Source organism: Python bivittatus, unplaced genomic scaffold (assembly GCF_059951505.1).
Source record: "Python bivittatus isolate LINGU-HERP-01145 unplaced genomic scaffold, Pbiv_v1 ctg000140_np1212, whole genome shotgun sequence".
Classification (NCBI taxonomy): Eukaryota; Metazoa; Chordata; class Lepidosauria; order Squamata; family Pythonidae; genus Python; species Python bivittatus.
This window is the reverse complement of record NW_028277043.1, coordinates 747,195-774,691: the sequence shown is the minus strand read 5'-3', so window position 1 is coordinate 774,691 and position 27,497 is coordinate 747,195. Positions and strand designations below refer to the sequence as shown.

Sequence of the window (27,497 nt, the reverse complement as noted above, 5' to 3'; positions counted from 1 at the left end):
GTTCCCTCTGGCTGTTGCCTGCTTGCAAAGGAACCCTGATGAAAGGTGTCAGAGAGGTTTTGTGTACACCGTCTTGGACAATTGTCCTCGAGTATCTGTGATACAGTTTCATAGCCAGCTGTGATGTGAAGGTTTGCCAACTGTCCTCAGAAACTTCACAGCTTGGTATTAATCATCCAGCGCTATCATGCAGAATGAATGTGTTATGAGCAAGTGTTGAGTATTTGTTTTCTGTTTGACGTTCTACATTTAGTAATAATTTTAAAAAAAGGTTGCCCTTCAGTCTAAAACAAAACAGCCAAAGCCATTGTGTTGACATGTAGATTTCCTTAAATTAGCCAGAGATTGGAAATAGACATTTCTCTTTAAGTGGTACAACATGTGTCAAATGGCAACATTTTCCAGTTGCATGATTCTTGCATTACCGGTGCCTCACAAATGTGCTTGCCAGTAATTTGCTTGCTCTGAAGAGAGTATGGAATTGAAGGAAAACTTTGCTCTTTCTTCTGACCCTGGAGAAGGTATTTCCATTTGAATCATAACTCCTATATAGCCTTTCCATTGGCTGTTCTGGCTGCTGAGACTTGAAGTCTATAAGAAGAGATTTTCTGGATCCATCCAAGGTCCATCTTAGTCCAGCATTTTGTGTTTCAGACTGGCCCGTCAAGTGTCTCTGGAGTACTCACAAGCAGATGGAGACATAACCTTCTCCTGCCATTGTTCCCCTGCAACTTGAATTTGGAGATATGCTGCTCCCAATCTGGAAGTAACATAGGATACACCTGGATAGACTTGTCCTCCATGGATTTGACCAGTCTCCTTTTAAAGTCATCCAAGTTATTGGCCAACACCATGACTTGTGGTAATGAATTCTACAGGTTAATTATGGTTAATTAAGTCCCAAGCATCTGGAGATAATTAGAACTAGGTCCTAAACTTGCTCGTCAGCCCAGATTATGTACAAATGTTTTGTTCACCAATGTTCTTGAACACAAATGGAGAAAATAACATTGTCTGATAGAGGAGTATGGAGGTAACCTTGAAGAAGGAATGCAAAAGCAATTATGTAAATGCCATCTTAGCCCTGAAAAAGAGGAGGAGATGAGAAAAAAAATTCAGGATTGTTCCTCACTGATTTTCTTTGGTATGAGAGAGGAGAGAAAGAAACTGTTAGGCTTTCAAGATTCTGTTATTATACCCTGTAATAATAGAGTTTCTTCCAGTATCTTCCGTTGACATGTCCTGATTATGTTTCCACCAGAGAGAACTTACTTGAACATTACTGATGGGCTGTGAATTGGGTGGGTGGACCTTTATACCAGAAAGACCTTTTGGCATCAGTTCCATATTGGTGCCTCATACTGGATTTGTTCCCTTAATCAAAGGTGCAAGCTTGCATGGGAATTAAAGGACAGGATTCAAAAGAAACTTATTTTTAAACCACCAGAAACCCTTTTGAAAGTCCATTTTCCTGGTGCTCTAACCCCTTTTAGAAATCCTTCCACACGTATCCAGGCACACCTTTTCTGAAAGGTTTATGACTCGAAAGGAAAGCTGACTGTTTTTAGTGTCTGTTGAATGGAGGAAAATGATCTGTTTTCATTGGCAGTGGGGCACCAAGCCAAGTAAATGTTAGTCAGTCCAAACTAGGTACGAAATTAACATATACTTTTGTTTGCTTGTCTGTGCCAGAAGCTTGCTTTGATCTTGGGAGTCTTTTCTCCAAATGGGCCTTGGCAAGGCCAGCTAGTCATTTGTTAGCTGCTTGAAGTGAAGGGGGTTATAATAACCACCTTGTGTGGTAGTGATCTCAAACAGATGACATTATTTGGGTAATAATAAACCAGGAAAGGTAAACACGCTTGAATTAAATGGCTCTTTCAGAGCTCAAGGCAACCTGACTGTTGGAAGGGGAAAACCTTCCTTGATGGCAAAAATTCTGGTCAGTTGCTTTCCCTCTGGATTTATTCAAACCTGGAGGCCCTTGCACTGCAAGGTGTGAGTCTGTTTTCCTAACAGGTTTATGGAGTGGGTGGGAGATGTCTCAATCTTCTGTTGTTTTGTAAAAATGGGATGAGACAAATTCTGTTAGCATTCCCAGGTTGGGGGGGGGGGATCATGTATGTGAATGATTTTCGAATTATTCAGGGCATTCTTCCTGTGTTCCTGATTCCCACCTTTTCTTTGCAACAAAGCTGCGACCTCAATTATGGGGGGAGGGGGGGGCAAGCTGACAGTCATCTATGAGCTTGGTGGCTGATTCTGATTCACACAGATATTCTTGTGAGCGATGACCTATATGTTACCTTGCTTCAAGCACCGTTCTTGACTGTTCCTGTTTCTCTGCATGTGGCATTTGTGGCCCATGGATCAATCTTTATCTCTGCAAAAAGAGTAATAAATAAGACTGAACCAAAATTTGTATTCTGATTTTGTTTCTCCTCTGTCTGAAGGAAGCTTCTGTTTTTCTGCCTCTCTTTAAGGATGAAGGGGATGGGGTAGGGGGTTATTTTGTTGTTCCAAACTCTTGGAGATTATTTATTACCCCAGTTCCAGCAACACATCTCTCTTGACTTTTGATGTGGCATTTAGGAGCACAGGTAATCTTTTCCTGCACAAGGAGCTGGTTTGGCCTCGGTAGGGGTTATTATGATTTTTCCAGTTCTATTTCTTGCCTTTTCTGTTTAGAATGAAGACTCGAGGCCCAAATGACATCCAATAAATTCAGAAAATAAGAAAGATAAAAAGCCAACTAAAATCATTAGCATGTAAAGGACTGGCTAAAGTGATGCAGCTTAATTGCTCTTTCAAAGGCAGACGTGCCTCTCTCCCCCCATCTCGTCCTTGAAAGCCACCCTTAGTAAGACCCGCCTGTCATTTTTTTTTTTTTAAATCATGTTAGCACCAGGCTTTTTAATTCATCCAGGTTGTAATAATAACAGATGTTATTTTATACATTATTATTATTGTTTTGTGTGCAAACAGACCTATTTCATCAATGGATGTCTTCTGGCAATGCTCTGCTTGTTTATATGTTGTGCATTTTGAACCATCACAAAACTGTAATTTTTAAGTGTACCCAGCTTGGGAAAGCTGTTGGGAAAAGGGGCTGTTATATTTTTAAAGAAATAAAATGAATAAGAGAGTTGGGACTGAGTACAGTTCATCAGGAAGTACATTTCATAGTTTGAAAGGGAGTCAGGAGAAGGCCTCACTAGAGTGCATCTTCAGTAGGGCTTTCTATGCAGGTTTTAAGATCCAAACACATTCACAAAGGAAAAGGTGCTCCCTCTGATAATCAGATTCCAGGTCTGGTGAAGTTTGCTTCTCTACTGGAACAACCAGTTGCAGTTTCTCATTTTAATGTTCCTTAGCCTAGTTTGTCTTAAGCATTTGGCAGTAACTGGCCAATCTTGGATGAGAATGGGTAAGCAAGGTTGGACCTGGTTAGTAGTTGGATGGGAGACAGGAATTCCCAGGGCCATAGGTAAAACAGTGGGGCTTTAAACATTCCGTGGATCAATATAAGCATAGAAGAAAGAGCAGGTCTCTGGAATGTACCTTGAGACTTGAAGAATAGGACAGAGGGAGAGCATGTACGATACAAGCACATTCCTGGAATCTGCCATTCTTCAGCTTTATAAAATTAATAGTTCATACTTTTCTTTTTTCCCTCTATCCCTGGATCCCTTAGGGTGACTGCATAATCACCGTATTGCTTACAGAAGATGACCAAGTCGAAAGTGACGATGTAATTTTTTATCTTGTTTTTACTGGATCCGCCATTCAGCACTGCACCAGCACTAGGAAACTTGATTCGGGGACGTTGGAAACCATTGCTCCAGGTAAGCTTGCAAAAATAGAAAGCAAAAAGCATAACCCTCCCCTCCTGTAGCTCTTACTGCATTGGGTCCATGCATCGGAATGGAGCGTGAGTGCAAAATTGGCACTCCCCCCATATGAGCAGCATTGTGCCCAGGCAATTGTGTGGGCAAATGTCTGTATGTGAGCCCATGTGCCCAGGAAGAACTGGGCTGTAACTTTGGGAGAAAGGAGCTATAACAATGGGCAGAGGACAAGCACTGCCAATGAATGACTTTTTTAGTTGAAAAAAGGGGAGGAGGGAAGATAGAGATGAAAACCATGGAGAGCTGAGCTTCTGAGTCTGAGCTCACCCAACATACTTTAACCCTAAATCCAGCTTAGTAACATAGAGTTGCTCTTATGACACCGAACAAGCTTGGCTTGTGCCAATAAGTTACATTAATGTTCAGCCTGCTGAGACAAGGGCTGGCTTTGCCAAGCATCCTGAACCACTAAGCCTACACATCCCGCAAGGGGACGGTTGGGGAGGATATCCTTGGTGTGCTGGGAATTTGGAAAACAGTATAGCAGCCAGAGAGATGCTGCCCTTTGTGTGCTCTAAAAAACAGTAGGGCTTTTAAAAAAATTGCTGGTGTTAATGAGGTGGGCATTCCAATACAGAGCTTCCTTCTTGGAAACCTGCACAGCTAGCTCTCTTTTAACTCTTAAAAATAAATAGAATGTTTTGATGGGTCTTTATATGAACATAAACATTTGCATTTATTTCAGTTGCATTTAAGGTTTTCATTTTAATGCATCATATTCATTTTGCATTTAAGGGTTTTGCAAACCCGAGATGAGCAGGGTAGATGTTTCTGAAATTAAGGCCCTATACAAAGTTTGCATTACCAAGAGCTGAATGTTGTCATTTCCTTTGCTCTGGATAATTTTGCTGCTTCAACTCATTGGAGAGGCAGGGAGTTGCATCCCCACCCATTGTCCACTGGAAATGTTATTCAGTCATTTCTGCAACATGTCATAGGGTCAACCTCACTACCTCCTAATGGAACTGGGAAAGACTCTCTTCTGAAACAATGAAGAGCCACTTCCAGTCTGGGAAAACAATACGGATGTTGATAGATCAGTGATCTGACTCACTATGAGACAAACTTTTTTATATCCCTACACTTTTCAAAGTAACAAGGGAAAAAAATCAGCTCACTTTTTTAAGCAGCGGAATTCTGTACTTGTTCTGAGCTCCCATATGATTGTACAGCTAAACTATATATTTCTGTTTGCTCTTGAGTAAGGGAATTGGGGTGGAGGAATTGATCAAGTATAGAACGATGAAATCTAGTGCTTTGATACATTCATGTTATGGTCCCGCTGATGAATCACCTGAAAGTATTATTGGTGGGGTTCATGGACTTAGCATAGCTTCAAAAAAGTCATAGGAAGAAAGTGTGCTTTGTCTCAACTGTGCTGCATCATTGACACAATTCCTTGAAAGTGACGAAGGACATAATGTATGTGACTAGTATTGCTAACTATCAGACCTAGGATTAAAGGTCTGGTTCCTGACCCAAAGCATACGTTTTGGGTCAGGAAACATGGCCTGAAGAGCAGGTCAGAACTAAAGAATGAATCAGGAGGGATAAGATCATGGGGTGAGTGAATCATTGGACCTGAAGGACGAGGCAAAGGTTGCAGAGGTCCACCTGAGACCTGGAAAATCTTTTTTGCTCAAGCAAAGTTCACCTGGAACAAACAGCCCTTGGGGTGCTTGGGTGGATCAGTCTGGAGCCAGAAGATGCTGTTTTTTTTTAGACCAACCCATCTCTCAGAGTTATTTATTGTGGGGATAAAATGAAGAAAGATTTGCAATGCAATGCAGTACAATACAATACAATACAATACTGGGTGGGGGTCTATCAGAACTAGGGCAGGTCTTTGTCTCCCAGGAAGTGTCGTCAAAATCTAATTGATAGATTGATTGTCTGCCATCAAGTCATTTTTGAGTCCTGGTGATCACATAGATTTTCTCCATGACGATCTATCCCTAACCTGTTCTGTCAAGTCTTCCAACGATGAGACTCATCACCACTATAACTGAGTCTATCCACTTTGCTGCTGGTCATCCTCTTCTTCTCTTTTCTTCTACCTTTCTCAGCATTACAGCCTTTTCCAGAGAGCTGGGTCTTTGGATAATGTGTCCGAACCTGGAATTAAGCCAGTTAATTAAACATTTATTTCACTGAAACAGTGTGGCTGGTGTGTCCTTTGAACAGGAAGAGCTGTGTTCAGGTCATTGGAAGATTTGTGCTTAGCCATATGTTAAAGGGCCTGGGTTCACATCTATAGTTTATTGAATAAACCACAGTTGGTTGTGTTAGCAGAATATACTAAGCCAGGAGTTCTCAAGCACCAGAGTCTCCTAAAATAAGATACTTTTGGGGTTTCTTCTCCCATGAATAAAACTAATAACTTCATTGGGGTTAAGGTCAGGCAAGACATAATTGTACCACTTACTCTTAATAATTGCAATTTAACCTAGACATCACAGGGTTTTTTCCAGCTTTGCAGTATCCCCTGCCTGCTAAGGCTTTGCACAGGCCCAGGATGTGTTTTGATAGTGTTCCTATTATCTGCACAAGCACAATCAGGTTAAAAAAAAAAAAAGCTTTAAAAAAGTCTTTAAGTTGCTTGTGACCCACAGTTTGAGAGCATTAAACCATGAATGATGGTTTACAAGCCACAGCATGTCTGATCTATAACGTGAGCGAGCTTTTTAAACTTCTCTTTAGCTTCTCTTTCAGGTTAACCTACTTTGTAGGATAGTTGTGAAGACATTAGTGGAGTAATAAGCAAGGAGTGGGCTTAACGCTGAACAACACTTGATATCTCCTAGGTTTTTGTCCACCACCCCAAGGGCGGGGAGCTTTTTTCTTGAAAGAGAGTTCAGACATGGCAGATATGTGCACCTCTCTGTTGCTTGAAATGGTATAATCCACACAATTTTACAGCTGAATTCTTCTGATTTAGATCAGCTGTTGCTCCAGTTAAACGCGAACGTTCTGTGAAAGATGAACTAAGAAGAAAAATGTCCTTTGACCCTCATGCTCTCCTTTGACCTTCACCATGTCCTGAGAGTGCAGGAGGGTCCATTTGGGTCAGGAAGCCATTGCCCCCTCCTTTTCTCTTGGCCTGCAGCCCTCTTTTGTCTCTTGCCCCCATAATGAACTTGTGTCATCAAGTGCTGACGCTCTTGTCTTGAGGCAGTTTTCTTGACTGTAATTGCAGTGACTCAGAGCCAGCGTTCTTTGAATGCTGCAGGGTTAATAAAACAAGTGAGAGACGGGCTGTAGTGGAGATGAAGCCCTTTTCTGTCATTTGGAGAAATGGTGCTGATTGGAAATACACAGGTTGGGCTGCGTGGATGATATAGAAAAGCTACAGTGGAAGGACCTCTCCTTGAGCATCATAAAAGATGCTCAAGTGCTGTGTGTAAATATTCTTTCATTCGCTGTATGGTTAGGTCTCCAGTGGCCTGCGGCTACCCTGCTTTCCCAGGCTTCAGTTAAATCCCCAGGGTTAGGATTAGACATCATGAGGAATTTCCTCCCATGAGGGTTTGCTGAGAATATCTTCTTTTGGGATAATTGGGCAGCAGAGAGGGTTCAAAAGAATGGAAAGATGTGTCACAGAAAAGATCAGCTCCAGCTATTGGCCCTTTACCACAACCAGCAACCAAAAAAACTCATAAATGCCATCAAGAGAAATTGGAAAGAAATTCTCAAGCTCCCTGAGAATAAGGTAGCAAACCAGAAATCACTTTTGCAGGGGAAGAAAACTTTGAGAAATTGCAAGACAGATTTCAGCAGATTGGTATCCATTAACAATGCACCTACCACAGGTTAAGCCCAATGAAAGAAAGTGAGGAAGCATGGTGCATCTCTCCTACTTTCTTAATCATGATGATACAAATGCCATTGTTCTGTTTACAGAAGGAGGCCATGTCTCTTCCCCCACCCGCACCCCAAATTGTTGCTTTAACCCAAGAATTGGTAAAAGAGTTTTCTGAATAAAGATCTTCAACTTTGGGTTTGAATGTGCACTTTGCACCTTTGTACCTAATTATGCATGCACACATACATATTATCTTTACTATTGTTTTGCTATTCTCAAGTAATTTTCCAGAACTATTAGTTTTTTATGTGTCTTGCAAAGATCATGCTTTTTTTCTCCTTTGATGAAATACTCTTTGTAGTGTGTGACCACATAAGTAAACAAGTTGCGTAAGATGTAATAGCCATATGGGCTTGGCTTAATAAGATACTTTCTTAGGAAACATATCAAGTAGTCTCCCCCTCAGTAAAATACCCAGCCCTCTTTTCAGATTGTTGTATGCTCTTCCTTCCTTCCTTCCTTCCTTCCTTCCTTCCTTCCTTCCTTCCTTCCTTCCTTCCTTCCTTCCTTCCTTCCTTCCTTCCTTCCTTCCTTCCTTCCTTCCTTCGAGTCTTTGAATTGCTTGCTTGCCATGAGTCAACTTTTATGGGCTCTATTTGACCCAAGGGACTCTCTAACTGCCAAACTGTGCTAAAATCCAAAAGAGGTTCCAAGCTGAATCTTCATGAACAAATGTTAGTGTCTTCCTTTCCAATAACCCAGAATTTAGATAATATACATGAGAGATGTATTAGAGATGTTCCATGCTTTTCAATGAATTTCAGTAAACACCTCCAGATTTGATAAGCTTTACCGCATCATAGTGATCTCAGGAGTCCAATTAATATAGTTATCCTTGATCATCCACAGAAGTGACGTTACACTGGGGCTTCTAAAGAGGCTTAAAATAGTTGCTGAAACTCTGCTGTCTGTTCTGAGATTTGAGTCCTCAAAAGAGGAGTTCTTGTATAGGCTGGATTCCACACTTGGCTGGATAGGATGTGAAGTCATGCTATAGTAAGGCAGCCAATATTGCTTGTTTAGTCACAACAGTGTTGTGTCTCCAAGCAGCTTGGTGATAAAGCAGTCTACTTGAATGGAGTACAGCTGGGTGGGAGGCCAAATGTCAGCATGAAGGGAATGTCTTCCATATTATTTGTCTATCAAGTCTTACTGCTGGCTTTCTCTCCAAGAGAGCCTAGCATTTCTCACTGGTTAAACTTGTAGAGGTAGACTTGGGTTCAGATACTCAGCTATGATATATAGAAGCAGGTCATGTATTGAGGTGTCAATAACATGACATCCAAGGTGCATATGGCATGTGTAGATGACATATAAGAGTCCATTGGAGTTGGGCAGGTAATAAATTCTATGAGATGATCACCATCTCATGAGGTTTTGGAATCCCTGCACTGTACAAGATCATGGTGAATGAGATGTTGAAATCATACACCATTTCAATCTGTACCATTTTTTTTTCTTTAAATGTTACGCCTGAAAAGTTTGCTGATCTTTCATACAGTGCTTACGTACTGAAGGGAAAGAAGCCAACAGATCCTGAGTTAAGCTTAAAAGAAATTCAGTTTTGTTGACCAATCAAAAACCAAGCACAGGATTTGCCTTCGTAGCAAGTCATTTGGAACAGGATATGTGCTAGGAACAAGCATATAATAAACAACGTGGCGCACCAAATGTTTTTCAAGTAATCTAGGTGTGGGTACACTCATCCTTACCTTTGGATGGTCCATGCTGGGCATCTTAAAGGTGTGATCTGTACCTGCAGCTCCCACTTCCTCCATTGCGTAGAGGTCTGCATTTGCTGCAATGGGTCCACCAAGTCCTATAGACGATGGGGACTCTATAAGGAAAGCTATCCCGCAAATAGCAATGCTGTAGAGTGGCAGCAGGGATCCACAACCGTTTGGGGTCTCAAGGTCAGCCTTGGTCTTTGAGTGACACACACACACACACACACACACACACACATATATATAAAATGTATTAAAGATATTAAAAGGGAAGATAAAAACAAATGCAGACTGATGCAAAGTAAGAAAACGAAAAGAAAAAGGAAGAAATAAAAGAGAAGGCTAAAAGGGCAAGAAAGGGGGGGAAAGTAAAAGAAAAATAGGAAAGAAAGAAAAAAGGTACAAAGAAGTAGCTTCCAATCTTCTTTACAGCAGTTATAAGTACAATTATAAATTTACCCTTTACTCTATGGTTACAACTTAACTCTGTCCTTTCTATAATCTATCCTGTTTAATCATCAAAACTATAAATCATAATTTCATTTTTTTTCTATTTCACACAAAACATCAATAAGGGATTTACAGTCAGCATTAAACTCAGACAATTTCTCAGCAACACCCACTCTTTCATCCAAACCAAACAGCAAGCTGCAACATACAATTTCAAATCAGGTAGACCCAATCCTCCTCTTCCCTTTGGATCTTGTAGCATGTTATATTTAACTCATGTTTTTTCCCCCACTGTACAAATTTAGATATATCCCTCTGCCACTGTTTAAATGCTGTATCAGCTGTCAAAACAGGTATTGTCTGAAACAAAAACATAATTTTAGGCAAGACATTCATTTTTATCACAGAAATTCTCCCCAGTGATGACAGTTGTAGTTTCTCCCATCTTAATGAAATGTACTTTTTAATTTAATTCAAATGGATTTTATTATATACATTTACAATGAGTAAAATCTTCAAATTAAGCTGAACGTCTGGTGATATATCAGGAGTAATTCCATAATAGATTCATCCAGATTTCTTGGCACTTTATAGAAGTGGTTAGCCATTCCTTCTGGGAAGTGTTACTCTATTCTATTTCCCAGTGTAGTCTACAGCCCTTACTACTCCCCTTGTACTACTCCCCTTGTACAGCTCTTACTATTCCTCTTTTCCTGTTCTGTCACACATCAAAAATTACAAATTGGTGGTATATTTCGAAGGGACCTTCAAGGGCCATACTCAAAGCTTGGAGGTGGGGTTGGTATCTAGACAGCACCATCAGCACCAGTTTGATCAGTGGTAATAGCTGTGTACCCTTTTCACAATTATGGAGTCACTAGTGTCCAATCTCATCCCACTGATAATGCACAATACTATACAGTCAACCTGTAAGAGAACTGATTAAGATCAAAGGATATTCCGCTTAAACTTTGCACACATAGAACAGACTAGCACAGGAGAAGAACAGCAGTTTTACATGCTGATTGCAGAAATCTTCAGTTCAGGCTCCAGGGTTTCCAGGTAGATTGAAAAATATTTGTGTCTGAAACCTAGAGAAATATTCCTGGTGAGGATTCTGCTTGGAGGATTTTGTATAAGCTAGCTTTCTATATCATGAATAAGTGACTTTCTTACATACATGCAGAAAACAGTGGCTTTTTATTCCAAAGGTTTCATAACTTACATTGAAGAATGTATTCGAAGATCAGTCTCACTCTTACTTGCTTGTTCATCTGTTCCAGTTTTTAATCCCGGTGGCCAATGGTCCAATGTTTTTTGTAGGAAGGATTGTGAGAATGCAGGTGACTTGATTAAAAAAAATATTTGCAAGGCTTTATTTGCACATTTTCCATGTATTATACATATGTATTTGCACTCTTGGGGGGGGGGGATAGTTGTATTTGTAATCTCCTAAATTAGTTTTAGTTTTGCAGTGCAAAAGTCGTGCAAGACATTGTAGGTATTTAATCCTTTTCTCTGTTTATAATATCTTGTCTAGTCATGTTGTACTGCTAAGATTGTCCTTATTGGATTAGTTGCAAATTCTCTTATATACTGTTTTTGTGCTGCTCTATGACCATACGATCTATCTCTTGGGGGGGCAAATAAAGCCTAGCTTTTAGGCTCCAGCTTATGTGTGTGGGGGAGTGTATTTAATCTTGTTACACTCCTGCCTTCTTCCTTTACAAATCAATAATACTGAATTGCCTCTTTGAGCAATTTGATTTCTGTCGTTCAGCCTTAGAAGCAATATGAAGCAGACACTGCGAGGCACAGATCTTTCTTTTTTTAATGGGATGGGTTGTGGAAGTCCTGGAGCGATTTAGATCTTCACCATGTTCTTTGAGGAATAGCTTTTCTTTCTTTTGAATTAATTGACAAAGTCAAAATCTAGTTCTGGGATGGGGGAGAGCATGTCAGTTGTAAGAGAAGAAAAACATCAAAGAACTTGAAAGAGAGCAGACACGTTGCCCTCTGCAGCTGGATGTTTGTTTGATCTGATTAAACCTTGTTTGTCACCTTGTTCTCATCTCTAAGAGCTGCAGCACTGTGTTTTAATGCTGCTTAGTTCAGCATCCCTGCCCAGCATTTTGTGTACTGTTTCTTCTGATCCCAGATTTCTGGCTGTTTCTCTTTACCATTAGGTCCAACATTCCCCATCCTGATGTTCTCCAGATGTGAGGGACTGCATTTTCCAAAATTCATCCCTAGCATGACTATTCTCAGACCTGGAAGTTTGGCATTTTAGAATTTGATCTTTGGGTTACCCAGTTTTTGCCCAAGTATGTAACATAGGTTGACCATATTTACACATTGCCAAGATCATGGATTGTTGAATAAAGCACAATAGGCTAAATCATAAGCCAAAACTTACAAACCATAATTGCTGGCTTCATGCTAAGCCAGAACCAAAGAAACTTCTTTATGCTTTAACTCATGAACCCAGCCATTTTCTTTGAATCTCCTTTGAGATGAACTTCTGGACATCCATCAAGATGTATTAAGAGCATCAAGACATCCATGTAGTTTTCTTATTAACAAGGATGTTTTTTTCAGTTTCCCAGTCTAGCTTCCAATTCTAGAATTCCCTGAAGTATTCCTGAAGTACTGTTTGAAATTGGCCTAGATTGCTAACAGTACTTTAAAAACTAGTATATATTTTCAGTGTCATTCATATCCATATCTATCCACCCATCCATCCTCTATGTGGAACAGCATCCTTCCAGAAATACAGATGGCCCTGACCTTGTTAACCTTTCACAAGGCTTTGAAGATCTGTTTCCCCAGGCGTTTGGCCAGGATGTTAGCCAGCTCTGCTGCTGATGTGGTTTCTGTGATATGAGGTTTACTAACTTTGGACATCATGGGTTATATGTTATAGTTGTTGTTATAATCCTTGTATGACACCCAGAGTCACTGCTGCAATATGGGCAGCCATATAAATAATAATACAAATAAATGAACTGGTGCCCTATATTGCAAATTGCACACGGTGTCTGAATCGGTGGGATGGTTGACTGAAGAAGAGAGAGAAAAGCATCATTTTAGTTCAGACTGTTTGGAGAGTTGTTGTTGGCCGTGATAATATCTTAATCACCATTTTCTTTGAGCCCTGCCCGGCATTAGATGTTATAAAAAAAAAACATATCTCTTGACCACAGGAGTCTACCTGTTCTCCTTTATCTTTGAACAGAATTAAGTTGAACAGCTACAAATTTTTGCTCCTTCCACTTGGATTCTTAATTCCAGTTACCCCTTTCCTTATGAAACCCCAATTATGGAGAACATTGTCATCCTAGTTCTGAAATATTAAGGGGCCCAATTTCTGCTTCAAATTTCCTCTTCAATAGCGAATGAATTGCTTTTGCCATATTACCGTAAAAGGATTTTTCCCAGCTGCCACTGTCCGGCAAGCAGCTGTGAACTGTTCAAGTCTGTTTCTGAAGAAGAAAACGTCATTTGAGTTCATTTATGTAATTAAAAATAAAGAGAGAGGAAGGAGGCGGGGGAAAAGGTTGATTCATGCAACAAGGGACTGAAGTAGTTGGCAGAATAGCTTTTCCAGTAATTAATGAATGGTCTGTCCAGTTTGGGTGTGGAGGGTGGTAACTGCAAGGGAGTACAAGAAAGGAGAAGTGAGGCCTTGATCCACCAATAAAACAATGGTGGTTTTGAAAATAGGAAACTTTCGGGGGGGGCGGGTTGGGTTTGTATGCTCTGTATAATCCTTGTTCAGCTTGGTCTGCAAGATTAGGCTGTGAGAACTGCCTTCTGTTCGACCCTCTGATTTTTTAGCCACCTCCTTTTTGCTCAAAGGGTAGCAAAAGTCTCATTTTGACTTATTTTGATGACTAGCCCAGGTAGAGTGTTCTGATAACCCATATCCTTACTCCCTGATTTAGGAGAGGCCAAATCTCATCTCATCTCTTCTCTTCTCTTCTCTTCTCTTCTCTTCTCTTCTCTTCTCTTCTCTTCTCTTCTCTTCTCTTCTCTTCTCTTCTCTTCTCTTCTCTTCTCTTCTCTTCTCTTCTCCTTCTCTTCTCCTCTCCTCTCTTCTCCTCTCCTCTCCTCTCCTCTCCTCTCCTCTCCTCTCCTCTCCTCTCCTCTCCTCTCCTCTTCTCTTCTCTTCTCTTCTCTTCTCTTCTCTTCTCTCTTCTCTTTTTTGACTCTGTGTGGCTGTCAGCCACACTAGCTAAACCAGACCAGAAAATTAATTCCACAGGAAGGCTAACTCTATTTTCATTGAGATGGGCTACAATAATAGAATTTTGCAGGTCTGACTCTGCTGAACCTCCTCCTTCTCCTTAGACTTCAGTGAATTAGGGAGGCATCTGCCTGAACCACTTCCAAATGTTATCTCATTGTTCTGGATTTAAAAAATGCTTCAGCTCCTTTTCCCTAGGTAACGGTTCCTGCATATTTCCATCAAGATCATCTTCCTTCCTCTCTACAATGGCCCACTGGGTGGTGTAATGTCAGAATGCTGGTTTAGGACTCCACAGACCTAGCTTCAAATCCACAAAATGGACAGAGTAACTTTAAAACTATTGCTGTGAACCTATCTTGCTGAGAAAATAAAATAGGACATAAATTGTTCCACATTAGAGCTGGTGGTGCTTTGGATTTTATTCAGAAATAGTCCTGAGTGTGGTCCTGAGTTTGGATTTTATTCAGAAATGATCCCAATGAGTTCTGAATTATCGTTTCCAAACTAAATGTGAAATATTGCACAGCTCTAATACATATGTCATCTAAAACTTCTGGAGGAAAGGTTGGCTAGATTGTATTTACCTAAAAGGAAGATGCCCTTGCTTGAGATGACACCCTTTACCCCCCTGGAAAAAAAGGACAGGAAAAAAATATAAGAATAGAAAAAAAAATTAAAATACCTTGTGCAATACCCAGCTTCCTTACCTTGTCAACCCTGAGTTGATGATTCCAATTGAAACCAATCCTGGAAACTCTTTCTGCCTGGATAAATGCCCTTATGTGATACTTGTCCATGTCCATGCAGATACCTTTCAAAAACTCTTTTTAAAAAGGCAGGGAAAAATAAATTTATATTAATGGAGCCAGTATGATTAAGGAACTGGATGAACTGGGGAGAACTTTGGGTCAATCGCCATCTCACAGGTTTATTGTTGTAGGGAGAAATGGGATAAGGGGGGGACTGTGTATGCCACCTTGAGCTCCTGAATGTAAGGTAAAGCAGAAACATAAATAATATCTGCAAATTAGAATCAATTGTCTGTAAAACAAGGAGATAATCATTAAATACAAAAGGGGTAATCGCCTTAACCATTTCTTTTAAACATAATTGTATTAAGCATTTTAATTTTAATAGTGCATTAACTGGATCTAACTGATTTAGTTTAACTTTAATGAAAATGGAGTAAATGCCAATGTTTGTCTTGTCCCTTGCTTTGAAATCTGGCCTCTCGTGTGCTCTTCAAAAGACTTGCGCAGCCCCTGACTCAGAAAGGGTTGCACACCCCTGATGAAGATGCTGTAGATGGATGGCCATGAAAAAGAAGATGTCTAATTTATGTCCTTTTTGTTTCCCAGGCCACGACTGTTGTGAGACAGTGAAAGTCTCTCTCTGTGCCACCAAGCAAGGCCACCCTCTTCTGGTGGTGGCGGAGGACAGCTTCCAGTTTGTTCAGGATGAAGCTTACGATGCAGCCCAGTTCCTGGTGTCATGCGCTGGGAACCAGCAAGCGTTAAACTTTACACGTTTCCTGGACCGCTCCAGGCCACCCGCTGGGGATTTGGATTTTTTAGATGAGAAAGTAACGTTGGCGTTTCGTCACCTGAAACTGCCGACTGAGTGGAACGTGTTGGGAGCAGACCACAGTCTCAGTGGTGAGATTTGGCAATGTTTTATGTATGGTGCAGATTTGATGATTACTGCAGTAATCACACTTAGTTGCTGGGTCCCTACATCATGTTTTAGACAGACTCTACTGATTTTTCCCTGCAAAGTATAGCTGTAAATAGACAGTTGAATCTGTTTCCCATAAACCTGTTTTATTTTATTAGTACCCGCTTGGTCTGCCCAGGTTAGCTTTTGAAGCAATGCGCACTTACAATCCCACTCAACACAAACAAATCTCAGTGAAATGACCAAGTTGTTGTTTGTTTTGGTAGATGTTACCTGTAGCATTTTTATCCTGTGCATTAACCAAAAGGACTTCCAGGACAGCTTAAGTTTCATGAATGGAAGCAAGACCATTCCTCCTTGAAATGGAGAGAGAGAGGGAAAAAAAACAGAAACGAAAAAACTCGGGGCATGAAATCTTGAAATTAAATGGTGGTTCTTTCCTGCTAAAGTATCCATGCAGAGATATCGAAAAGGCCATGATTACTGCCCATTCCATAATATCCACTTTTCTTTGGCCGTCTGTAAAGTAAATAAAATTGAAATGAAATGGAGAATGGAGCATCGGATGCTAATTTTAGATATTAAGAATTTGAACCTTGCCTTCTCTTCTCTGCCACCTGTATCTTTATTTCAGGCTTATCAACTGTTCTTTGTGGTCATGTTGTGCTAGTTATTCTTTGACCAGCTGGTTTCTCTGTGGCTGCAGCATGCAGCTGACTTGACTGTACAGCGTAACCATAATTTGTTTTTCCTTTCCAGAGATTAGCAATCTTGCTATTTGCTTTTGGGGTGAGCAGCGTTAGGCATAAATACATTAAACAACCAGGGTGACGTCACATATCTTGGTCTTACTCTTTACTCCCATTCTTTAAGCATTCCATGTATTCTCATGCATAGTTTACGTAGCTCACATGCCACTCTTATCCCATTCGGCAATTGACTTTCCATATTTGTGCAAAACATTCAAAATGCAGGCCTCCTCGCTCTATCATCCACTTTCTTGCATGCGTGAAAAAAAATCTGGTCTGCACAGCCCCCCACCTGGCATAAAGCCACACTGCACTTCCCAAATTTTGCTCATGGTCATCGTTTGCGTCCTTCCAACCAGAATTTTGTGGACCACCTTCCCAGAGACACCAAACAAACGAATCCCTGTTGTTTTTGCATTCAGTCTTGCTGCCTTTCTCTTAGCAGAGAACAGAAATGGCATTTTTCCAATTGTCAGGTACAGATGCAGTCTTCACACGTGTTAAACAACTTGTGCAACAATTCTTCAAATAAGCCACATCCATATTTTAATATTTCACCAGTTATACCATCTATACTTGCAGCTTTATCGTTTTCCACATTCCTTTAGCATTTGTAACTTTTCATCCATTTTTTCTTGGTTCCTTCTGTAGCATTTGTTGTAATATCAGCATAATTATCATATGCATCTCTCAAATACTTCTTCCATGATTGCTTCACTTTAATTTCATCTCATTTTATCATTTTTATTTTGATTTGCATTCATCACGTTGGAAGTTTCTCGTTTAACCCTCGTCACCAACTTCCACCAACTTCTGGTGGAAGGTTTGGCATGCTTTGATCACTACGACACAAAGGCAACTAAGCTGAACTTTAACCCAAGCATGCTCATGCCTTTTGTGCAAACTAAGATCTCTAATTTTGAGATGATTTCTGCAATCTACTATCCCACCAAGTAGGTATCTGTGATGCATTGACACACTAAGGATGCTTTTTTCATTCTTTAAAAAACCACAAACAAACCTGGAAAAGCAGTAATACTTGTTCCCAAGTGGAAATGAAATTGCTTGCATTCAATAGGTTTTTGAGGACTGGAACTCAATCACTGTGTAGTGCAGTTCAGGCTTAGAGTACTTATTGGGCCACTGTTGTGATTTGGATCCTCTGATTGTCTCTCTCAGGTGCAAATGGATTAGTCTCTCAGAGCTTTCTTGCAGGTTTGCTCCAAATGTTACAAAAAATTTGTACTTTGCACTAAATCCAAGTATTGCAAGCTTCCCCAACTTGGCAGGTTCCACTTGTGCTAGATCTAAAATTCCCAAACATCTGAGGTAGCATTCAGTGTTCTAGGTGATTTCTTCTACTAACAAATGCTTAATTAGGTACTAAATTAGTTCATGTCTGTACTGGAGTACTGTACTGTACTGTACTGGAATGCAATGCAATGCACTGTCAATAACATAGCAGCTCTGGATGTGACTGTGCCCATCAAATCCCAAAACATCCCCCATGTCTCTCTCAAGTAAAATAAAACAGTAAGTAGAATAAAATGTGATGTTTTAAAAAATCCTATGAGATTTATGGATCTCACAAGACTTTTATAATTGGGGGGAAATGATTTCACAAGTTGTTAGGATGAAAAAGCTGAAATCTTGTGAAATTTTGCAAGTTTGGATGTTTGGAAGGAAGCGTGCCAGGAATCCAAAGGTCAGAGCAGATTTCAGGATTAGGAAGAAAATGAGAAAAGTATATGGAAGGAGGAGAAATGGAGTGGGACATGGGATGTATGTGGAAACTACATTTCACAGTGCAAAAGATCTAATGTTGAGCTGACAGTATTGTAAAGACTCAACCAGCCTTTGCTGGTTGAGGAAACAGGTAAGCTTATGTTGTCTAGAAAAGAGCCACCAAAAGGATCTGGTCTGATTCCCCCCAAAAAGTGGGAGAAAAAGTGATTTGTAAGATAGTTCCATAGTTCGGTGTTATCAGGAGGTAACTTCTGAGCTTCTCAATTTTGTTCTAGTGCTCTGTTCTGCAAAATATGTATGTGTGTCAAATGCATTCAACTGCAATTCCCTCTGGCAGGTAAAAGAAATCCAGAACTATTGAGCTACCATAAAAGAGAAAGGACCAAGGTTATCATTAGTTCAGTGGTTTAAAACAATGCCCCTTTCTATCCAGTGAAGCAAAGGTGGGGAACCAATGGCCCTCTGAATATCACTGAACTACAACTACCAGCATTCCTCACTGTGGGCCATAATGGCTGAGGTTGATGGTCACTGGAGCTGAACATCTGGAAGGCCACTTCCAGCTCTAGTCTTCCATGGTAGGAGTAATCAATACTTAAGGTTAAAACTGACAAATAACTAGAGGGGCTATATTAGATATTACTGCCACAATATTTTATTGATATCAGTAATATCTCTGTGCAAGTTGCCTTTATTTTGGATTTAAAGCTGTCCTTGGTCTTTCTGATTCAACATGTGCTTGCGGAATATGATTACTTGTGTTGGTTTGTGTATTCGGTGGAAAGCAAAGGAAGACCAGAATAGGCTAGCCTTCTCCAAACCGTGCACTTAAAATATCTGGGACTTCAGCTGATGTAGTGACACCAAATCTTGCCTAGGAATTTTGTGAGTTGAAATCTCAGCCTACTTGGTGGGCATCAGGTGAGAGAAGGCTGTTGGAGGTTCTTCTGTATCATCAGTAACACCACCCAATTAGGATTGATATGCAGCAGAATCCTAAACACTCAGAGCCATTTCACACCCTTTTACTGAACTTGTGGAAATGAAGGAGAGTGGACAGCTGTGGAGGAGCAGATGTTAGGTATCACTGGGCACAGTGGAACTCTCCAACTGAACAACCACTAAATATGTGGTGCCAGTCATTGACCAGCTATTACAAGGCCAAGATATTGAAACATCTATTCAGTCCTGAAAATGTTAGCATCGCAATGGCGCTATCATTAACTAAGTCTGGGTTTAGTTTCTGTTTAATATTTTATTTCTTGACTGCTTTTCTCTGTTTCTTTTATTAATCTCTGTAGAAGAGTTTGTCAGCCATGACAGTCTCTATTGGGCTTGACTCACATATCACATTTGGTTTCCAATGCATTTGCCAGCTACAAAACTCACCTGTTTGCATTGCTCGCATACCTTTCTTCCTCTCCATTATTGTATAATTTCCATTCATGTCAATCTCTCTTTAATCTGTGGCCGTTCAGCTGATAAATGAATAAAAATGAGGCACAAAGGTGAGAATGAGCTATCTCCTATTATTCCTCCTGTTTAAACTGAAAAAAAAAAAATATCGCATCAGCTGAAATCAGACTAGCCGCCTCCCTGACAACATTTAAGAAAATGCTAAAGACTGAGCTCTGTTGTAGATTGCTTTTAATTCAGAATTAGCCATCTATTGATATTGAACATTTGATGCTTTTATAATAGATTGATTTTAGAAGTTTTGAATCAGATGTACCATGGATGTTTTGATTCTTTCTGTTTATCGTGGACACCAGCAAGAGTCATTCTTGATTGCAGTGGCATATAAATGCAATAAAATCAATCAATCAATCAATCAATCAATCAATCAATCAATCAATCAGTCCTTTCTCCAAACAGCTCTAGAAGTGCTTTAAGGCCAGCTACTGAGCAATAAGTCCTTCTTGGCTGTTACAAGGGTGAGGCCACAATGCCTTCCTGCCAAAATGTAATCCAGATATATTTAGCACTGCAAGATCTTGCAGCTCTTTTGACTCTTAAGGGCAGGTTAAGTTTATGCAGGAACAAATGTTGTGTGACTCAAAGCACTGACAATATTGCCTTCTGACTGAGCCTATATAGGTACCGACATGTTTATGCCATTTACAAACCTTTCTAGAAGAAGAGCCTTGCTTTTCTTCTCTGCAGTTACTCAGTTGCCAGTTCTCAGCCCCAATGTTGTCTGGTTTTAATTTTTTTATATAAAATATTGTTGACAGATTTATGCCAGGAAAGAGAAGTTAACTCTCTCGAGCGAATTGAGAGAATGAAATAAAAATGTAGAAATGCTTTCTAATCTGCTTATTACTCCTGACAAAACACTGCTTAAAGTAGCCAGTGGGGCATAAAGAGAATAAACTTGTCTTCCAAGAATTAATCAACAGAATGGTTTTAACTGCAAATCAGTTGCATGTGGGGCTTTTCATTTTCTTCTTTTTTAAATAAAAAAGATGCTACTATTAATAGGGCTTCTGTGGTGCAGATTGTTGAGCTTCCGGAGAGCTCAGCTTTCATTTTTAGGAGGACAACAGGCAGCTTCTAGTCCTCATGGCTGTGAGATGACAATAGGTGAGTCACATTGGCTGAAATCATAGAAGCGGTTGGGATGAATGAGGCAGGTTTCCTGTGCTGTGTGAGCTGCACCCCTCCCTGATGACTAGCAAAACCAGGTTTCAAGATGAAGTTAGGAGGAGAATTAACTGCTCTGCAAAGGAGGGAAGCGGCAGACAGAGGGCACTGTTAGATATTGAACAGATGACATTGCTAGATGCTACTGTTCTGTAAATCATGGCGGAAATAAAGGATAATAATGGATAGAAAGTAAGGAGGCACAAACCTGATTGTTCATGTACCTTCTGAGTTTGATTCAATCACCTCGTTCGACTCAGTTGTCTGGGGAAGCTCAGTCTCTTCTCAGTGTTCACTGGGAACCCTGCTGATGTATAAACTCTCATGCTCCAAACAAGTGGGAAATTTCAAGACATGGCATGAATGTCAACCTGAAGGCTGAAGCCTTCTCCTTTCTGCTTTTGTTTCCAGAGAATGTTCCTCGGGAGACTTTGTTGCACTTTGCAGCCAGACTTGGTTTGCTGCGGCTGACGTGGTTTCTGTTGAAGCAACCAGGTGGCAGAAGGGCCGTGAGAGTTCCCAACAGCGAAGGAGCCACACCGGTGAGCTTGGCCTTGGAGAGAGGCTACCAGAAACTGCATCAGATCCTAACCAAGTAAGGACCGTTGATATTGATTAGGCTTTCATCTTTTTGCATTTAACTCTTGCTTCTTCAGATGGTTTCTAAGCAGTCCTCCATCCAGGCAAGGACCTGCTTGCCTGGATGGGTTGGGTCACTTCCTCCCTTGCTTCCAGAGTCTTCCCCAGGTAGGGCTGGAAACTCTGGGCTGATAAAGCTGGTCAGTGTAGCAATGCTGAGCAAGAGGAGCTAACTGCCCACTCAGGAGAGGGCCACTTTCTATCTTCTAACTTTCCTGATGGCCCTTTTTCTGCCTATAAGTCAACTCACCAAGCAGTGCTATAAGTCATTTGATCTAAATGCTTGTAAGCGTTTTGCTAATCAGTATAATGTTGGTATTATACTGGTGAGAAAGTTCTAAGGCAAATGTGGACAACTTTGGGGCTTCATGTGGCCCCTGGAGCACACCATAAGGTGGGGCCCAATTGTTGTTACTTTCTAGGAGGCAGGGGGGTGTAAGGGGCAAAAGTAGTATCTAATATTTTACAGAAGAGTCCTCATTTCTGCTGTTAAAAACCCCAATCCTCCCTGATGAACAAATGTTCTCATTTGGGGAAACTTTTAAAGAGCTTCAGGGTTTAAGGCTCTTATTTCACCTCTTCTCCCTTCCCCTCAGTGCTCCAACAACAGCTTGAAATATGTATTCAATGGGTGGTCCTGAGCTGCAAGAAAGTTGTCAACCCCAGTACAAAAGATCTTTAAGGAAATACTTCTTGCTCCCCATCCAATTAATTTGTCTCCCTTTTCTAAAACACAGAATTTTGCAAGGCTTTGACCTAGGGAATTTTGCTTGGTGTCATTCATGTGGGGGACGAACTACATTTTGTTGTGTAGAGAATAATGCTAATTTCAGTTCATCTCAATTGAATCACTTCCCCGTGAGATGGGCGGTGTCCAAATTTGAAATAAAATTTTTAAAAAAATTAGCTGTCACAGGGAAAGTTGCTGGCTTCTTTAGGCAATGAATCTATCAGTTGCCCCCACTTAGAGCAACCTGGTCCTCCATTTTAGAGCAGAAGGCAAGCTTCCAGGTTCATTCTGACCCAGATCCTGTGAGGAGGAGAAGAGAATCCTTGCTTGTGGTAACAATGGTATTGTTAGAAGTATAGATTCCAGAGATCATAGTTTTTGGTCTCTTCAGACCCCAGCCCTCCTCCCCAAATGATTGAAATCTTGCAAGATTGCATATAAAACTTCAGTGAGATTTCTCCCATTTTATTTATTTTTTAATTTTAATTTAATTGGGAGGGGGGTGATTTGGCAGCATGGTGCAGGGGCCATGTCCTTATCCAGTGGACATCTTTTTGACTTTGTCTGTTGCGTTAATTGATCTATGGGCCCAGTTAAAATTCACTTTTAATATTTCCACCTGGGTTCAAGGAATAAAAGCTTTTCCCAAGCAGCACAGCTAAGTTTGCGTCACAATGTTCCCTTACAGATAAGCAAATAAAAATAAAATACAAATCCCTGCATATAGGAATCTTAAATCTAGCACAGATGATTAGTATTATCCTGCTGACGTTGCCATTCATGGGGAAGCTGGTTAGGTAATAACAGGAATGGGAGCTGTACCTCTTGATGTGGGGTGAAGAACATCACCAATTGGAGACATCACAGTATGTGCATTTCTTTGATATGGAACATTCATCTCAGCAACTGCTGTTGTGTATTGTGTAGCATCTCATGTATGCATTTCAAAACTGGTTCTCTTCCAAAGATGCTGTTGTTGATTCCCTCCAAAGGAGGGAAATATGTTAGTTTGAGAATTTTGCTCTGGTTAGTACTTGAATGCAGGACTGTAGGCTAGACTGGGAGGTCATAAAAACATGAGGGAAGAAGGAGTGGGCAAGCGACTCTTCATCATTATCATCATCTCAGAGGGAACCTTAGTACTTCGTCCTCTGTAGACGAGATCTGTGAACTGGAGTTTGATTGCTGCTGCAGAAGTTCACTCAAAGGTTTGTTAGTAGCTCCTGATCTGCATTCATCCCACATCTGTTATAGATTACTTTTGTCAAATTGTTTGAAATACCTTCAGCTGGATATCACTTCTCAAATCCTAGAGTGCAACCCAAAGGCTTGATCCATTGTTAATAATCAGCTCTAGCTAGGATGTAGCGTTTTGTGGCCAACTCAAAATTTATGAATTTGAGAGTTTGGGTGTGCATGTGTTTTCCAGAGAAGAAGCCAATGAACCAGATTCCTGGAGCACCCTGTCGCATACGGTACTTTCTGTGGACTTCTGCATCAAGCACCACCAAGGCCTAAATGTTTACACTCTGACAGTGAAAACGAAGGAAGGAGCCAAATTGAACATGGAGAAAGACATCCTCCAGTTCCAGATGCACATCCAGAAACTCCAGCATATGGTAAGGGAAAGGAGCTGTTTTGGCTCAGTGTGCAGATGTTTGAGTTAGATTGGTGCCATTCAGAGAGCAAAAGATTACTGTCTACTTGTTCTGTTTTGGTTCTGAAGGAGGAATATCTAACTCGCTGTTCTCAGACCCCTGGATAAAAGTGCAAGGAAAAGATTGCTGACACTTCTGCTAACTTTTCCTGGCATCCAAAAGCTGCTATCAGAGCAAATAGCCTGGCATAGAGACTTCGCTTGCTCAGCTGACATACTGAGCTATGTAATTCATTTTGTGTGCTGGAAAAAAAGCTTTGTAAATTCTCCCTTTCTCTCCTGATCTTAAATGCCCATGGGGAAGGAAGGAGAAGAACACAAAGAGCTGCCTTCTAAGCGTGATCGTTGCTTCATGTTGCTCTGCTTGGCCTGTACCAAATTAAATCTAATTAATTCAAGTTTAGGTGCTATCAACCCTATTCCCCTCCTCTTCCCCATTAATTATTTTTTCCTGCATCCAGTTAAACACTGCAGTTTGGTGGCAATCTGGTTGGTGGTGATTGGAAAACTCTGAGATTTTGTGTTGGCTGCAATATTGTCTTAGATATATTGCTGAAACATACTTTGCAACTTTCCTGGGTTTCAAACTTTTCTATTTACAAACCCTGCCAGGAGATGGCAAACATTCAACCTGGGACTGTCTGCATATAGATGGTTTACCACTGAGCATGGACAGAGTTTACTGTTGCTGCTTTTCTGGGTTCTCAGCAATGTGAAAACTGAGTGCAGATGTTAATGCCTTCTCTCCACTGGAACTGTATATAAGCCCCATACCTAAGTATTTCTTCTGCTTTTATCACATCCAGGAAATTGACATTTTCCCATGCATTGAAACCATAAAAGAGATAAGGGGTAGGCAATCCATGAGATGTTGCCAGATAGTATCCCTAAGAAGCATAGTCAGTGGTGAGGGAATATAAGGTGTTGTACCAACATCTGGAGACCCATCTTTGATCAAGATGATGTTATAGGAAGGAATGCAGAGAGTAGCAAGAACAGCTTTATTGCATCCTCCAAAAAGAGAACTAACTTTGTTTTTCATTGGGTGGATCTTGTTTCAAACTACAGTACCTTTGATGTGGGATTGCTTTAACTGATCTTGATTCTGAATAATTCCGATTTGTGATGGTCTTTTTGCTTGATATGTTCCATGCTGTCTTTTTAAAAAGCTGATAGGATTATAGGTTTGGTTTTGATTATAATAAGTAGACAGTTTATTGAGTTGTTCTTGATAATCTCTTGAGAATAAATTGCTCTGAGATAACATTCTCATTCTGACAACTGACATAAACTCTCTCAGATGCCACAATTGAGAATAATTGATTGCTATGTATATAAATTGCATGCAAGCAGATTAATGAGATGGGGAGAGGAATATGATGCTAGGAAAAGCATCTGTAAATGTTTAATGATCCCTGCTTGTTATTTCTATAGTTGCACAATATGCATGTAAATAATACAGTTGGGGGGGGGGGAGGAAATGTCCCCGGGAGCTTACAGTCAAAATGTGTTCACGCTGCCGGAAATGACCCCAAAATGGGGAAGTGGTTGAAGGCAGGTGATAATCAGCATAGATCTAGGCCAGTGAAGGAATAACTATCTGAGAGCCCCATGTACTCTCCCTCAAATTCAGTTAAAGGAACTCAGGGTGTAAATAATATAAACAATCATTTCAAAGGCAGGTACGGTAATCGGAGAAGCCAAGGGTGTAAGGAATGGTTACGAATGAAAGTGACTTAGCTTAACTTCTGGAGAGAAGAAACTGAAAATAAAGAACTAATACTAGGATATCATTTAAAGGCAACCTTGCAGTCCTGTAGAATTGTAGTTAAGGATAGGGAGCTTTGACTCAAGGATCAAATTATGCTAAGAGACACATTCTCATCCTATTTGTTCCTGCTTTGGTGTTTAGAAAGAAAGGGTGCAGTTGGATTTTCTGAACACAAGATTGACTGCAGAAGGATCTACAAGAAGCAGATCTTTGTGGAGTGGGTGGCTTGCATAGGGGTAAACTGTGGACCACCTATGGCCCATGGGACAGAAATGTCATCATCGACTCCCTTTGCAGTACTTCAAGTTTTACCACATAGTTATAGTCTTCCCCTGAGACTTTCTAGAGTTCACCAAGTGCTGGAAATTACAAAGCAGAGCTTAGCTTGTATGGCTAGGTTAAAATGAGGTTGGGTAGTTTTAGTTCAGTGTGTTGGAGAAACCTATCCATTGTCTTAGTATGCTGTGTGAACCAGGTTATCATATTAAGCCCTGACATGGTTTATATGGTTGGGTAAAGCATGTTCTGTGAACACAACAATTGTGTTTTACTAACCTGGGTTTAGCGCACTGTGTGAACACAGCCTCAGTATATTTTTAAATTGTTGCTTGGGGCTCCCACTGCTTGTCTACCAGCAATGAAACAGAGCTAATGACCTACCACATTCGAAGTCTTGGTTGGTTGATTTTTAACTGATAGCAAAAGCACTGGAGGGTACATCATGTCTCACCAGTCGGAAAGGCTATGTTTAGATGGCCTTCCATCAGGAGACCTGGTTTGTTTCACATCTAATCTAATTTGAATGTGGACCAGAGTCTTCAATTATTTCGGTTTAGTTCAGGCAGGATCAGCTGAAAGATTCTTCACTTCCTGGCAAAGAAGGATCTGTCTTTTTCAGTTGAGGGAACCAGAATGACTTCATTGGGAGGATGGCAGTAAAATCTTAATAGTCTCTTCTCCCCTCCCCTTGTTTTTTTCTCCTCCCTTCCCTTTCTCCCTTCCCCCGACTCTACAGAACCCTTTTGTGTTTCAGCACAAGTGTTTGTGTCTGCATCTACTGCTGGCTGATTCCCAGCCAAAGGGTTTCCTTCTGGTATTGCTGCAGTTTTCAGCAGCTTTCTTTATTTGAAGCTCTGTTGGAATTGAGGGTGTTTGGGTAGATCAGCACCTTGGGTCCCCCCCCCCGGAATATGTATGCAAGACTTCTTTGCGCGTGCCCAGCAAAATTGGCACAAGGCCTTCAGGCGAATGTCATTTGACCCTGGACCTCATTTCAAAATGCATGCAAGAGATCAGACTCCTGGTAAAAATGATTTGCCCCTTCCTGGATTCATGTGGAGAGGGAGAAAAAAGAATGTCAGAAAAAGGAAAGGAAAATGAAGCTAGGAAAAAAAGACAGCTATCCCCATCTAATTTTGAGGTAACTAACCTAGGGCTGCTTTTTCCAACCTGGTACCTTCTAGAGGTGGGCGGTTTGCAATTCCTAGAATTCCCTGTCAGCACGGGAGATGCTATCCCAACCCACTGGGAGAGTGCCTGGTCAGGTAAGGCTGGTCTAGTCTAGTCAGTTATTAGTCTGCAGTGGAATCTATCTGAACAATTCAGGTAACGAGAGTGCCAGAAGCTGAAAGCAACAAAACTTGCTTAGAGTTAGAGCAGAGGAAAGGGTGATTCAGGGCAAACTGAAAAACT

General features: G+C 40.7%; 1 protein-coding gene across 9 annotated transcripts in view; it reads left to right on the top strand.

Moving 5' to 3' along the window:
- The window catches only part of AKAP13 (A-kinase anchoring protein 13), a 234,008-nt gene that overhangs the window by 90,564 nt on the left and 115,947 nt on the right, over window positions 1-27,497 (top strand). For all 9 annotated transcript variants that reach the window (XM_088136399.1, XM_088136396.1, XM_088136402.1 and 6 more), the window contains 4 exons: window positions 3,695-3,845; window positions 15,555-15,851; window positions 21,420-21,603; window positions 23,807-23,996. In XM_088136399.1, coding sequence (XP_087992525.1) covers window positions 3,695-3,845; window positions 15,555-15,851; window positions 21,420-21,603; window positions 23,807-23,996 — 822 coding nt within the window. The remainder of the gene's footprint in view (window positions 1-3,694; window positions 3,846-15,554; window positions 15,852-21,419; window positions 21,604-23,806; window positions 23,997-27,497) is intronic.